General features: G+C 39.1%; 1 protein-coding gene and 1 long non-coding RNA gene across 13 annotated transcripts in view; one reads left to right on the forward strand and one right to left on the reverse strand.

Moving 5' to 3' along the window:
- RNF216 (ring finger protein 216) overlaps positions 1-15,277 on the forward strand; it is a 161,461-nt gene that overhangs the window by 34,072 nt on the left and 112,112 nt on the right. For 6 of the 7 annotated variants that reach the window (XM_035717569.2, XM_035717567.2, XM_025426283.3 and 3 more), the window contains exons 5-7: positions 470-546; positions 8,646-8,748; positions 10,292-10,456. In XM_035717569.2, the coding sequence (XP_035573462.2) occupies positions 470-546; positions 8,646-8,748; positions 10,292-10,456 (345 nt within the window). The remainder of the gene's footprint in view (positions 1-469; positions 547-8,645; positions 8,749-10,291; positions 10,457-15,277) is intronic. The other variant, XM_035717568.2, reaches the window with a different exon arrangement.
- LOC112646351 (uncharacterized) overlaps positions 10,372-15,277 on the reverse strand; it is a 32,523-nt gene continuing 27,617 nt past the window's right edge. For all 6 annotated transcript variants that reach the window (XR_007411158.1, XR_003127590.3, XR_003127586.3 and 3 more), the window contains one exon: positions 10,372-10,508. This is a non-coding gene — a long non-coding RNA (uncharacterized LOC112646351). The remainder of the gene's footprint in view (positions 10,509-15,277) is intronic.

Here is a 15,277-nt window from a genome sequence, read left to right on the forward strand (position 1 = left end):
ACAGAATAGAACATTTCCATCGTTGTATGAAGTTCTGTTGGATATCCCTGATGTAGAGTGTGATGCAGGGCTGTGGGTTCTGGCTCATTTGCTGTTTGCCTTTGAACAGACTCTTAACCCTTCTTCCCTCTTAACCCTTCTTCCCCTGGGTGTTTTCATCTGGCACACTAGCTCTTGTGCATCTTAAGAGGTAGTACTTTACTCCTTTTCAGACTCCTTTTGCCTGGGCAGAGATGTTCATCATTAATTGAAAGAGTGAAGAATGGATAAGTAAAGTACCAGAAGACCAGATAATCTCTAGGATCCTTTCTCTAGAGTCCACAGTGTATATAGACACATAAGCCTGGGCACAGACTTACTTTACAGCCCTTTTCTCATCTTTGGTCATTTACTTTTTGCCATCTGGTTTTTATTGGTATCTGAAATCATTCTAACGGATGAAAAAAATAATGTTTTTATTCCTTTTCAGGAAGCAAGATTTCCAGATGTCGCAAATGGGTATATCGAGGAGATAATTCATTTGAAGAATTATTACGATTTGAATGTGTAAGTAAACCATCATGCTTTTTTGTTTTTATTGTGGTGGAATACATTTAATGTCAAAATCTACCATTTTTACAATGGAATATTACTCAGCCATTAGAAACGACAAATACCCACCATTTGCTTCGGCGTGGATGGACCTGGAGGGTATTATGCTGAGTGAAATAAGTCAATCGGAAAAGGACAAACATATGGTCTCATTCATTTGGGGAATATAAAAATTAGTGAAAGGGAATAAAGGGAAAGGAGTGAAAATATCAGTGAGGGTGACAAAACATGAGAGACACCTAACTCTGGGAAATGAACAAGGGGTAGTGAAAGGGGAAGTGGGCAGGGGGTTGGGGTGACTGGGTGATGGGCACTGAGGGGGGCATTTGGCGGGATGAGCACTGGGCGGGATGAGCACTGAGTGTTATGCTATATGTTGGCAAATTGAACTCCAATAAAAAAATTTTTTTTTAATCTACCATTTTTACCATCTTTAAGTATACAGATCAATGGATTGAGTATCTCCACATTTTTTGCACAAATCACTGCCACTGTCTCCAGAACATTTTCATCTTCTCAAACTGGAACTGTGTGCATTAAACATTAACTCCTTATTCCTTGCCCTCTCCACCCTCAGCCCCTGGGACCAACACTTCTACTTTCTGTCTTTCTGAATATAACTACTCCAGGGACTTCATAATAGTAGAATAACACAGTATTTGTCCTTTTGTGAGTGACTTATTTCACTTGGAATTATATTTGCTTTAATCCTAAAATTAGAAGAATTCTAATTTTAGTCATGTACAGACTTTTCTGGGCTTTTTAGTAAAGTAATCCTGCATAGTTATGGTATTTTGTTAATTCTGAGCATTGATCAGATTGTTCTGTTAATTCTGTGTTTTGATCAGATTGTTAGATATTTTCTTCCCTGTATTTGTAACAGAAAATGTTCTGCAACTGCTTTGCCTGTTTGGAGACATGTATGGAAGTGTTTCTTTAGTGTTTATCATAAGAATGATAACTGTGATTTTCAAAAAATGGCAATGTCCCAAGGAGAACAAAATAAGTCCTTTTCCTTTTATATTCTTTCCTTCTAGTCTACAGAGCTGAAAAAGTTGGTAATTTATAAAGAACAGAATATTGAAACTAATAAAATTTTCAGTTAATTAATACAGATTAGGTTAGTTGAACAGAAGGGGTAGTATACCTAAACCTCTGTCTTCAAAAGATTATGCCCAATACTGTAGCATTCAGCCAGAGGTGCAAGTGAGAGCTGTTCCTGGCCACGGCCAAACAAGAGGAGCCCCATTATCCTGGTCAGCAGCCAGAGGAAATGCTCTTTTCTGATTCATACAAAGACACTATTGGTGCCAGTGGCCACCCTATCATCCTCTGTCCAGGACAGCCATTGTAACCAGTTTTTAAACCAGGATTGAGTCGTGGTTTTCTATTGTGTTTATCTTTTAGCTTTTTAGTCTAGAACAGTCCCTCCCTTACTTTTTTTTAATGTCATTGATCCCCCCCCCCCCAAGTATTTTTTAACATAGGTTGAAAGACTATACAATTGAACACCCATATATCTACCACTTGGATTATGATCTGGCATTCTACTCTAAGATTTTGCCCCTTTACTTCTTATTCTTTTTCTGAGTTCCTAGGGACTTAAAGGTTTTAAATAAGTGGTATTTTACAATCAGTTTCAGCCTTGTTTTTGGTACTGAATTATCCTGAATTTGACCAGTAGGGGCCTCTTAAGATGCATCTGTGTCATTTTGACATGACCCTATTAGTCTGAGCGTATCCTTGCTTTGTAAAGTACTGAAGTGCCCTGGCTTACCTTGAACATTTCTCCCCTAAACCTAGAATGTGGTCTTTTTTCCAAGAAACTTAGGTTTCTGAGAGTGAGGGTTGATATCTAAGGGCTAGACATGCTCATCATTGCTACTAGCATGTTATCACTTCTTGGCCCTTAAAGCACACAGACCAAGGAAATGCGGGTTTTAAAAATCATATGTTCATAATTTCCCATTCAAGTTTAACATTAAGGTTTTTTTTTCCCCCTCATTCTTTCTAAATTATACATTTATGTGTTTTTCCACTAAAAACTTAATTTCTAATAACATTAATACATTTTTATACTACAATATGTATACAATAAAATTATACTAATAATAGTACCACTGTTCCTACTGATGATTATTACTGAGTGAAGTAAAAAATATAATTACTTCGTGCTTAAAGCATATCTCGCTAAGGCCATACAGTTAGATAGACTATCCTAGGTGGTAGCTTAATGATATTCCTCAGTTCTGGAAAACTGGTAGCCAGTATCTCCTCCATAATCCTGCTTTCTTCCATCTGCTGTCACACATCTCCCCTATCCTCTATGACTCTTAACCCCATCTCTTTGTCTCTGCCATACACTTTGGATGATTTCTTCAAAGCTGTCCTCCCGCTAATTGTCTTTTTAGTGGAGTGTAATCTGCCATTAAACTCATCCATGGTGTTTTTAGTTCCATTTCCTGTATTCTCATCCTGGCATCCTTATTTTATAATTGTCATGATCACTTGTCTAGTGTCATTTTTTCCCTGTATTTTCAATCTATTTAGTTTTCTAAACATTACAAACATAGCTTCTTTGTGTTCTGATTGTGAGCATTCTAACACATGAAATTCTTATGAATCTCATTGTTACTGCTGGCGTTCTTGGTGTACTGTGTCCTGTGCTATTTGTAAGGTTTGACTATGAGCTCATTTCTTGGGGTCTTGATAGAAATAATTCCTTTTGGGAGGATTTGCTTTGTCTTTCATCATGTACCTAGGGGCAGGGTTGGTCTAACACTGCTTTATACTTTAGAATGTTGTCTGCAAGTTTTTGGATCACGGAGATAGGAAGAATTTAGTTCTGGATGAGGCCTGGGCTATAGTCTTCACCAATTCTCAGAGGACATTTTGTTTTCCTCTCCATGCACTTGTTATCAGTATTAAGGCATGCTTCTTGTGGTCTGTGAGCTTTTTGTTTCTTACCCTGTGTGCCCTGTGAACTAAGGGCTCAAGATGATTATTATTATTATTTTCCTTTTGAATATATAAATGACTTGATGAGTGCACTCAGGAAAATCTTGCTTCTGTTTAGCTTACTTCTGTGGAGTTTCACTTTCACTTAGACTTCTGTTTTAATATTCATAATTTTTTTTCATCTTTTTTATTGTGGACTACAATCCACAATAGAAGAATGCACAATATAAAGATAGCCAGTCTAATCATTTATCACAAATCAAACATTCATGTAACTACCACCCAGAAATCCTCAAAAAATAGAACATTAGTCACCATCTTTGAACACTGAAGATTTTGTGAAGATTTCACATCGTCTCTGTACTTTGTGATTGACATCTTTCACTCAGCATGTTGGTTCTGGGATTCATCCATGCTTTGTATAACTATAGTTCATTCATTTTCATTACTATGTGGTATCCCATTTGTATCAAAATACTGTAATTTTTCCCTCTACTTTTGATAGGCATTTGAATTGTTTCTGCTTTTTGGCTTTTACAAATAATGTACCTTTGAAGCATAGTTCATGCTTTCTGAGCCTCCAGTCTTGACCAGATTTGGCCACCTTTGCCCTCCTGTTGGCTGCTGTTATTTTCAAGCAGAAATTTTTTATTTCTGAATTTTTGGTCTTGTTTCTCATCTTTGGGAGGATTGTTTCTGCTGTTACTAAAAATGAAAGTACTAGTTATTCTAAGCTTTTAAAATATTTTAATATGTAAATAACTTGATAATTACATTATTTTAAATTAATAAACTTTGTAGAGCATTTTTAGATTCATAGCAAAATTGAACAGAAATAACTAGTACATTTTTACAATAAAAAGTATCTCCTAGACTTCCCCTCAATTAAAAAACTAATTTGGGGCAGCCCCAGTGGTGCAGCGGTGTAGCGCCGCCTGCAGCCCAGGGTGTGATCCTGGAGACCCGGGATTGAGTCCCACATCAGGCTCCCTGCATGGAGCCTGCCTCTCCCTCTTCCTCTGCCTCTCTCTCTATGAATAAATAAATTAAAAATCTTTAAAACAAAGCAAAAACTAATTTTATTTTTATGCAACCTTTTAGTTCTTCTTGGAATGCAAACACAGTTTTTTCAGAGGGTAAATGTAATTTTGGGTATTTTGTTTATAAAATTATGTTAAGTAAAATACTCCGTTTTTTTTTCTTTATGGTGTTAACGATCACCTTTAGTAACGGTTTTATTGAGTTTTCCTCTTTGTTAAATGCTTTGTTTATAGTTTTCACCAATGTTCTAATGAACATTATTCTCCATATGGCAGTTTCCCTTTTCTTTCTTTCTGTATGCTGAAACCCTAGAAGTTAAAATTTAGGGTCAAACATTATAAACAAATTCATGGTCTGAGAAACATTTTCAAATAGGTTTCCAGTGAAGTTGTATCAGTGTATGTTGCTGTTGGAGATGTATGTGAGTTGCTTTATTTTTTTATTTTTTATTTTTATTTTTTTGTGTGAGTTGCTTTAATAATTTCTCAGTGATGATGCATAATGGTGGTGTTAACTAGGCATAAAGTAGCCTGCTGTTTTAGTTTTATATTTTCTTTGATAATGGGCTGCATGGCATTCTTCATATATTTGTTACTAATTGTATTTCTCTCCTGCCTGAATTGTTTGCACCTTGTCTCATTGAATTATTTTGTTGTTCATGGTTTCCTGATGATGAAACACAGTACTTGTTTGTTCAGTTTGGAAAATATAAATGATTAAGTATAAACTGAACACAGGTAGCTATAGAATACTGATATGAATAGGAAATGCCAAGTTTAAGTGGTTTTTAATAATTTATAGTAAATATTAAAGTAACCCTTTAGAAATTTACAATATACTTTAATGTTTCTCTCATTTACAAATGAATATTATTTTTCAAGTATCTGCAAGATTAATTTCTATGAAATATCAGTAAAATGGGATCAAATGGACAGATTCTGTGACAATTTGTTCTCTTAACCTCCTAAGTCTCCTACATATCCTTTAGGGACTTATATATTCTGTGCCTTTCACATCACTGAGATGCAAATATTCATTCTTAAACATATAAAAATTCTTATGAAAAAAAATTAAAAAATTTAAAAATAAAAATTCTTATGAAACCCAAAGAAAGGGGACTATGCAGTAATTATATTAAATCTTTTCAAACCTGTAGCCTTCTGAGTTTCCATTAAAAAAAAAAAAAGATTGATTTGAGAAAGAGCCATGCAGAGGGAGAAGCACACTCCCTGCTGAGCAGGGAGCCCATTGTGGGCCTTAATCCCAGAACCCTGAGATCATGACCTGAGCCTAAGACAGACGCTTCACCAACTGAGCCCCCAAGGCTCCCATCTTCTGAATTTCCTGACATGACTTTTGTCCCTGGGCTCTTGGGACTAGGCATTAATTTCCACAGCTAAGCTAAATATTGTTCATGTAGACCCAAAAGGAGGCCCAAAGCAATGTTGAGTAAGCTGGCATTGTGTGTGGCTTTCTTGGTCATACTATATGCAGTCTTTTTTTTTTAAGATTTTATTCATTAGAGACACAACAGAGAGAGAGAGAGAGAGAGCCAGAGACACAGGCAGAGGGAGAAGCAGGCTCCATGCAGGGTCTCTAGGATCATACCCCGGGCTGAAGGTGGCGCCAAACCGCTGGGCCCTTGGGGCTACCCTGTATGCAGTCTTGAAATCACCTTTAGACGTAACCAGCTGGCCATTTTAGCAGGAGAGGTGTATTCACCAGAGAAACTCCTGTGATAGTAATCTACTCTTTGAGCTGGTTACCGAGACTTTTCACTCACATGTGATGAATCATTAGATTGAGGCAGCAACGATTGTCTAAGGAGTAGAGGCTAGGAGTCCCAGCCCAGCTCATTGAGTAGGAGAGCTTTCTTGAGACCGTTCAGCTTGTCAGGACAGATCAGGTGTGAAATAATATACACACACAGGCAGATCTGAGTTCCCCTAGGCTGTGAATATTGATCTTTGGTTATAGTTTATTTCTATAGAAGAGAAACACTGTATTTAATTACCTGTGCCACTTGAATGTCATTTAGCCTCCAGGAAAGTTCTGGTGGTGAGGGTAAAGATCCTAAACTAGAAATGACCATGACAGTTCAGAGTGAGAGCCTCTGAGGCACTGGGTTTGTCTCAGTCAGTAGAAAGTTTCCCAAGTCCTGATCTTGGGATCATAAGCTTGAGCCCCATGTTAGATACACAGATGACTTAAAAAAAAAAAAAAAAGATTGCATCATAAACAGGTTCGACATAAGATTGAAATATAAATATGTGACAGAATGACAGCCTCTGATTTCACCATGTGGAATTCCTTATCTTGCAGCTTTTCGATAGGTGATCCTAATATTAAAAATATAAAAATTAGAAGAGAACCCCTAAAATATGGTTGGTATTTTGTTTTCTAGAAATTATACCTATTCTACCTCTGTGTCATATACTGTATCATGTACTTTAGAAAATATATAGGGGATCCCTGGGTGGCTTAGCAGTTTCGCGCCTGCCTTTGGCCCAGGGCGCATTCCTGGAGTCCCGGGATTGAGTCCCATGTCGGGCTCCCTGCATGGAGCCTGCTTCTCCCTCTGCCTGTCTCTATGTCTATCATAAATAAATACAAATAAATCTTTAAAAAAATACATAAAAGTAGAAAATTTTAAAGAATGATATTTTAAAAATAGGAATTGTATTACTTTCTTCCAGTACCCTAACAGAATGTCTTTCATGTACTCCATGTCCCCATGTGGAGATTACTGGCTTCACTCATGCGTAGCCATTCTGTCAAAGAGGATTCTTCACTGCATGACCTTTTTATCTTTCCCCAGGTTCCTGATATCTGGAGTTTGTTGGGTTGTGGTAGCCACACTCACCAAAATATTACAAACAGGCATGTTTGAAATGGAGGAGCTGCTCCATGTCTGGATTGTAGTATCTCCAGATGTGCATGTGAACAGAGATGTTTAGAACTTGAGGCCTTGCCCCGTGGATGCTCAATTCTTGGTGGTGGCTAATTCTCAATCCCTGCAGAAGGTATTGCAGAAGCATGCCCCTCCACTACTCTCTTCCCAGGCGCCAGCCCATGGGTGAGAAGAGAAGCTGGAGGGGAGTGCTTTTTCTCTCCTCTCCCTGCTATGAAAGGTTCCACTGTTGATATGGACAGGAGAGACCTGGGAAGATGGGAGTCAGGGATCAGGGAGTGTTCATTCTAAGAACCTGCAGAAGCAAGGAAAGGAGAGAGGGGAAGCCTCAGAGCTCTTTAAGCCAAGAGCTTTCCTGCTACTAAAGTGGCAAGTGCCGTATACTACCTGGGCTGTTCTTATCTCTGTGGAATCCTCCCAAGAGCTCAGAATGTTGCTGTGTTTGGTTGTTACAAGGTGAAGAACCTTGCTGCTTAATATTTGTTAAATCTGGACAATGATACATCAGCGTGTGTTATCTTACCTCTATATCCTTACCCTTAAATGTAGTTCATGATAGTGATAAAGGGATAAGGCTGTGGCTTTGGCATGAGGAGAATCCGTTCTTAAGCGGACATGTCTGTTCCTTCAGCCTTGCAGTTAGCTGGGCAAACTGAGTATCACTCAAATTCTTCATGGGGGCTTATATTACCATAGGGTTACAAAAAGTATTAATGAATTAACAGAAGGCCTTTTATGTTCCATTTATTTACTTTTAGCCAGCTGTTTTTTATAGTGAATATGAATACGTTTTCCCACCCCTTATTGGTCATAGTTTTCTGACAACAGTAGATACTCTTCATCTAAATTCTCTAGTTCCATATAGTTCAACCAGTAAGAATTTCAGTGAATACATGATAGTGACATCTAATAGAAAACTTCATAGAAATGTGCATTCATTAGTATGTTTATTGCTTTTTAAAACCAGAAGCAAAAATAGAAATTGTGTATATCTGTCTTTTGTCTCATATTTCTGATCTGCAAACAATTTAATAGGCCAGTCAGAGTGTATGATGAGTTACATTATTTTTTGAACATTGTATTTGAATCACGGCAGGTGTAGGATTTGGAAGCACTATGAAAATAACATCATTTCTTTTTGCAGACTTTGTAATTTTCTTCTGGAAAATCCAGACTATCCAAAGAGAGAAGACCGAGTCATTATCAACCCCAGTAGCAGCCTGCTTGCCAGCCAGGATGAGACAAAGGCAAGTGTTGTGCTCTTTGTTTTACAGTCTCTACCTGGACATGCTCTGCTTTTTTCATCTTTGTGGGAATAAAGTGCTTTGTGTGGACACATTTTTTTAAAGACTAGCTAGGAAAATAGGATTTCAGGATATACTTATTCTTTGGTGGGATTTCCCAACCTCAGCCACTTTGGATTCTGTATTTAACTTCTTTTGTTGTAACTTCCTCTTTTCTCTCCCACAAAAAGTTAAATTCACGCTCCACTCCATACCTTTGGTCTTACAAAGCAAGTTTTTTATTTTTAAAGATTTTATTTATTCGTGAGAGACACACAGAGAGAGACAGAGACACAGGCAGAGGGAGAAGCAGACTCCCTACAGGGAGCCCCATGTGGGACTCAATCCTAGGACCAGGAATCACGCCCTAAGCCAAAGGCAGACTCTCAACTGCTGAGCCACCCAGGCATCCCTCAAGCAAATTTTTTTTTTTAAGATTTTATTTATTTATTCATAGAGACAGAGAAAGAGAAAGGGGCAGAGGCACAGGCAGAGGGAGAAGCAGGCTCCATGCTGGGAGCCTGACATGGGACTCGATCCGGGGTCTCCAGGATCACACCCCAGGCTGCAGGCAGCGCTAAACTGCTGCGCCACCGGGGCTGCCCGCAAATTTTTTAAATGAAACAAGGATTGGCCAGGATTCTTTGTATCATTTAGGTTGGTTTTTTTTTTTTAATATTTTATTAAAAATTTTCAAACATACAGTAAAGCCAAAAGAATTTTACACTGATCACCTATATATCTACCAGCAGTACTATTAAAAGTTAACATTTTATTATATCCACTTTGTCACATATCCATCCCTCTCCTCTGCCCATCAGTACATCTCACATATTTCATTTTATTTTGATGCATTTCAGAGTAAATCACAAAAACATCAATATGCTGCCCCATATATACTTCAGCGTTTATTTCATCACCTAGAGTTCAGTATGTTTATAGGTTTTCTTTTGATGTAAGATTTATATACAGTACATACATACACCTATATAACCAAATCCTGTATCAAGATGTGAACAGTTTGAGTTTTTAAAACCTTACTCATTTTTATTTGTAATCCTAACTAGAATTTAGTGTGTCAGGTGGTGAAGGAGAGTCTAGATCAGAACTGCTTCATGACTACTCAGTCCTTCTATTCCCCATACATTCTTTAAATTATCTTTATGTCTTCTGTAGCAAGAGAAAGGCTAGTCTTTCCTAAACATTTTTTTATGGAAAGAATATGGCTAAAAGATGGGTCTCAAATCTGTAGCTATAATTACTAGTTTTGACTGGCACAACTAGTCTCCAGACTCCAGACAGCTTGTTAACATCTCTGAACCACCAGTTTCTTCATCTCTATGCAGGGCTGGTAACCTCTATAAAGTAATCATGAATACAAGGGAAATGATTCTATTTTGTAATAAGCAGTTCTTGAAGTGATACCCCCTCATGGGAAAGGCCCTATCTGGCCTCCTAATGTTGTGCCTCTCACTCACTCTCTCTCTCTCTCTCTCTCTCGTTTCAGTTGCCTAAAATAGACTTTTTTGACTACTCTAAATTGGCTCCTCTTGACCAGCGTTGTTTCATCCAAGCTGCTGACCTCCTGATGGCCGACTTCAAAATGCTCAGTAGTCAGGACATCAAGTGGGCCCTGCATGAGCTCAAAGGACACTATGCAATCACCCGAAAGGTGCTCTACTTAGTCTTCCTGGTGGGGCCACACACTTCTTGGCTGCTTCTTCCTGTGATGACAGAATGAAGAGTTCAGCTTGTGGAAATTGGGATGGTTTGTGATGGCAAAGAGCCAGGAGTTTGTTAGGGTGAAGATAAATAGACAAAGGTATTTGCTGATCAGGAGGTTTCAGATGAAAAGAAATAATGAATTAGAAGCAGGGAAGTTCTGGGGGTACCTGGCTGGCTCAGTCAGTAAAGCATATGACTCTTGATCTCAGAGTCGTGAGTTCAAGCGCCACATTGGGCGTGGAGCCTACTTCAAAAAAAAAAGTTTAAAAAAAAGCAGCAGGGAAGTTCTGGTTTAGCCATGAAGATACAAAGGATAATGAATGTTCCTGTGGTGGGCAAGATGACTAGGTATGAAAGGTTTGTTCCAGCACCTCCCCTTGTTTCCCTCTCCAGCTGGAGGCAAGTCTCCATGGTGAATGTGACCTCACCCTGAGTCTAGGCCTCTTCCCCCATAGATAGCCAGAAGATCCAGGCAGGTGTCAGTAAACTCCTCTAATTGTAGGTTAATCTTAGGTAAAATTATTCTGAGGGGAACATAGTTAGTGCTTTCTATTTCTGAATCTCATTCCTTGTGCCAAATAAGGAATGCTGTGTTGTCATTGAAAATGAATGAGTTTTCCCCTCTCCCCCTCCCAAAAAAACAGTGACTTGCAAGAAAGAAAGGGCTCTTTCATGTTCAGGACCTCCTAGCATCTTCATTGCTCCAAGGGTTCCGGACATCTTTGCCGAGCTCCCAGGGAACCCAGATGAAAAGTGAAAGGGCAGCAGCTGAAGGCGGCTCCTGTGGCCTGGGCAGGGTTGGTCCTGTTAGCAATGTCCCTACCATTGTCCTGGGACCAGTAAAAGGAATTTGGCTATCAGATGCTTCTTTCTCCCTGGTCATCTCACAGCCCTCTTATCATTTGGCTGGGAGGTTGTAGGGTTTTGTGGCTCACCTCTTATTTATATCTTCCTTATCCCTTTCCTGGTCTTTCTGGCCTGTCATACTTTTTTTTTATGGTGTCTGTTTGGTGAGTAGCTGGAAATGGGGTGTGTTGGACTGTTTGAATGAATATGGGATATTTAAAGGGCCATGCTATTTTTTTTTTTAAGAAAAAGATTGTATTAAAAAAAAAAAAGAAAAAGATTGTATTTATTTATTCATGAAAGACAGAGAGAGGTGGAGACCTAGGCAGAGGAGAAGCAGGTTCCCTGCGGAGAGCCTGATGCTGGGGACTCCATCCCAGGACCCCAGGATCACGCCCTTAGAGAAAGGCAGATGCGCAATATAGGTGCCCCAAGAATACATACTATTTGGCAGAAGCTAAAACCTGTTGCGTTCTCTTCCTGTTGTATGCAAATGGTGCATGGGGGTCCTGCCCTCTGGACAGTGATGCTCATGTGGACTTGGTGTAAGAAGCATACATACCCAGAGATGTTTTCTAATTATGGTCATAGCACATCTTCCCAGTGCCATTCCCCAGACATGATGATAGCTTAGTCTCCTGATCATGTGTGTGTTCACTGAAAACAGTCACATTTCCCTGGATTTTCCCCCTTTTAAATTTTTTTTTTTTTTTTTTTTTATGATAGTCACAGAGAGAAAGAGAGAGAGAGAGGCAGAGACACAGGCAGAGGGAGAAGCAGGCTCCATGCACTGGGAGCCCGATGTGGGATCCGATCCCAGGTCTCCAGGATCGCGCCCTGGGCCAAAGGCAGGCGCCAAACCGCTGTGCCACCCAGAGATCCCTCATTTTCTTTAAATCTAAACTTTAATCTACTATTTCAGTGTTTACCTTTATTTTTTTTTAATTTTTTTAATTTTTATTTATTTATGATAGTCACAGAGAGAGAGAGAGAGAGAGGCAGAGACACAGGCAGAGGGAGAAGCAGGCTCCATGCACCAGGAGCCCGACGTGGGATTCGATCCCGGATCTCCAGGATCGCGCCCTGGGCCAAAGGCAGGCGCTAAACCGCTGCGCCACCCAGGGATCCCCAATGTTTACCTTTAAAAGATTTTTTTTTTTAAGATTTTATTTATTTATTCATGAGGCAGAGAGAGAGAGGCAGAGACACAGGCAGAGGGAGAAACAGGCTCCATGCAGGGAACCTGACGTGGGATTTGATCCCCGGTCTCCAGGATCAGGCCCTGGGCTGAAGGCGGCACTAAACCGCTGGGCTACCAGGGCTGCCCTAAAAGGTAGATTTTAAAAAGATAATCAAAATACCATTATCACACCTTAAAAAGTAATATTATTAGCTATCCAGTCATTTTCAAATTTCTCTAGATGTGTCAAAAACCTTTGGTCATACTGAGCTCCAAGTAAAAGGTATTTCTTGCAGTTGGTTGATAGGTTACTTAAATCTCTTAACCTGTAAGTCCTCTTTCCCTATCCCTTTACTTTTTCTTGCTATTCATTTGTTGAAAAAGGGGTTGTTAAAAAAAAAAAGAAAAAAAAAGGGTTGTTTATCTTAAAGGTTTTGATGATCTAGATTTTGCCATTGTATTCTGTAGCATCATTAACTAGTCCTTCTGTGCCCTATATTAACTATAAATTGATAGGTCTAGAGTCTTGATCAAACTCAGGTTTGATTTCCCCCTTCCTTGAATTTTAATTCTTTGATTGATTGATTGATTGATTTTTTTTTTTTAATTTTAATTCTGTTTCTATCACTTGGGTCTCTAATTTTGAGGATGAGCCTTTATTTTATTTTGTTTTATTTTATTTTATTTATTTTATTTTTTATTTTATTTTATATTTTTTTATTTATTTTATTTTTTATTTTATTTTATTATTTTATTTTTATTTTATTTTTTATATTTTATTTTATTTTTTTGTTGTAGATTTTATTTTAGATTTTATTTTATTTTATTTTTTAAATTTTTTATTTTATTTTATTTATTTATGATAGGCACACAGTGAGAGAGAGAGAGAGAGAGAGAGGCAGAGATACAGGCAGAGGGAGAAGCAGGCTCCATGCACTGGGAGCCCGACGTGGGATTCGATCCCAGGTCTCCAGGATCGCGCCCTGGGCCAAAGGCAGGCGCTAAACCGCTGCGCCACCCAGGGATCCCCTAGATTTTATTTTAGATTTTATTTATTGGAGATAGTGCCAGCATGAGGGGCGGAAGGAGAGAGAGATGCAGACTCCTCACTGAGCAGGGAGCCCAATACAGGGCTCCATCCCAGACCCCAGGATCATGACCTGAGCTGAAGGCAGCCCCTCAACCCACTGAGCCACCCAGGGGCCCCAAGCACATGTCTTAAATGTGCATTGCTTTAGTTCTCTCAGTGAATAGTGGGTGTTTTATGTGGCTAAAGGGAGAATTAGGTGGGATATAGTGTAGAGTGATCAATGACAGCACTTTGTATGTATCAGATTTCAGGAATAAGTTCCCTCTCTTTGCACTTCCTTCTGTGTGCTGTGGAATGTTGTCAAGCTTCTGTATATAGAAATTACACAGTAGCTGCCTTACAGTGTGATCTTAAGAGTCAGTCCTTACGGACTCCTGGGTGGCTCAGTGGCTAAGCCTCTGCCTTTGGCTCAGGGCATGATCCCAGATCCCAGACCCCGGGATCAAGCTCCACATTAGGCTCCTTGCAAGGAGTCTGCTTCTCTCTCTGCCTGTGTCTCTGCCTTCTCTGGGTCTCTCGTGAATAAATAAAATTAAAAAAAAAAAATGTCAATCCTTAGAATAATACTATAAATGCACAAGAGCCTTCTGTGATTCCTTAGGTTCATAGCACTGAATTCACACTGGAGGGACTTGTTACCCAAGGGCCTGCTCTGGTTTGCTCCTAGCCTATGATATGGAGGCCCAGGGTGCAGAAAAACTCTCCCTCTAGTGCATGTGTGGTTGAAGATTTTTCAGCTCAACTCTCTTTATGGACACATCCTGTAGGTAGCTTTCTTGGAGACCACATTGCAGCTGCAGTAATATTTCTTTTGGTTGTTAGCTTTGTAGGGACAAAGTGCTCTCAAAAATGAGTAACTTGTAGACTGGAGGGAACAGGTCATCCTTAAAATTCATGGCGGGAGCCACTTGTTGAAGTGAATATTTATCAAAGTAATTTGTGGCCATAACTTTAAAAATCACTTGGTGCCAAAATGCTTATCTGTAATTTTTTTTTTAAGATTTATGTATTTATTTATTTATGATAGACATAGAGAAAGAGAGTCAGAGACACAGGAGGAGGGAGAAGCAGGCTCCATGCCGGGAGCCCAACGTGGGACTCGATCCCAGGACTCCAGGATCGCGCCCTGGGCCAAAGGCAGGCACTAAACCGCTGAGCCACCCAGGGATTCCCTGCTTATCTGTAATTTTTTAAACCATAGGCTGAAGCCTCTTTCTTCACGTTCTTCCTCTGTTCTCCAGAGACAACTCAACTCTTACCTGGTTTATTTTTTTCCTAGTATTTACCTCCACATTTATGAACACATGCTTATACTTGATTGATTAGTTTGAGAAATTATTTTAGTTTTTTCTTATGGTGGATGGGGCTCTAGATCTTACCCATACATACTCCCCTTTTTGAATCATAGTTTTTGTTAAATCTGTTTTTAAAGTTTTTATATTATGACTGTGGAAATGTTCACTGCTAGGGGAAGTAATGTACTAGGATAATATATCCTTTCTTGAATTTTCTATTATTCTTGGAGTTAAAATTGGTTGTGTCTATTTTTTTCATCTGCTTTTTTGTTGTTGTTGCTTTGGTTTTTGATGCTGTGACTGTCTTTTCACGTCTGACAACTCTAAAACATTGTTTTCGTCAGCTTGCCTGTTGTC

This window comes from Canis lupus, chromosome 6, assembly GCF_003254725.2.
Source record: "Canis lupus dingo isolate Sandy chromosome 6, ASM325472v2, whole genome shotgun sequence".
Lineage (NCBI taxonomy): Eukaryota > Metazoa > Chordata > Mammalia > Carnivora > Canidae > Canis > Canis lupus.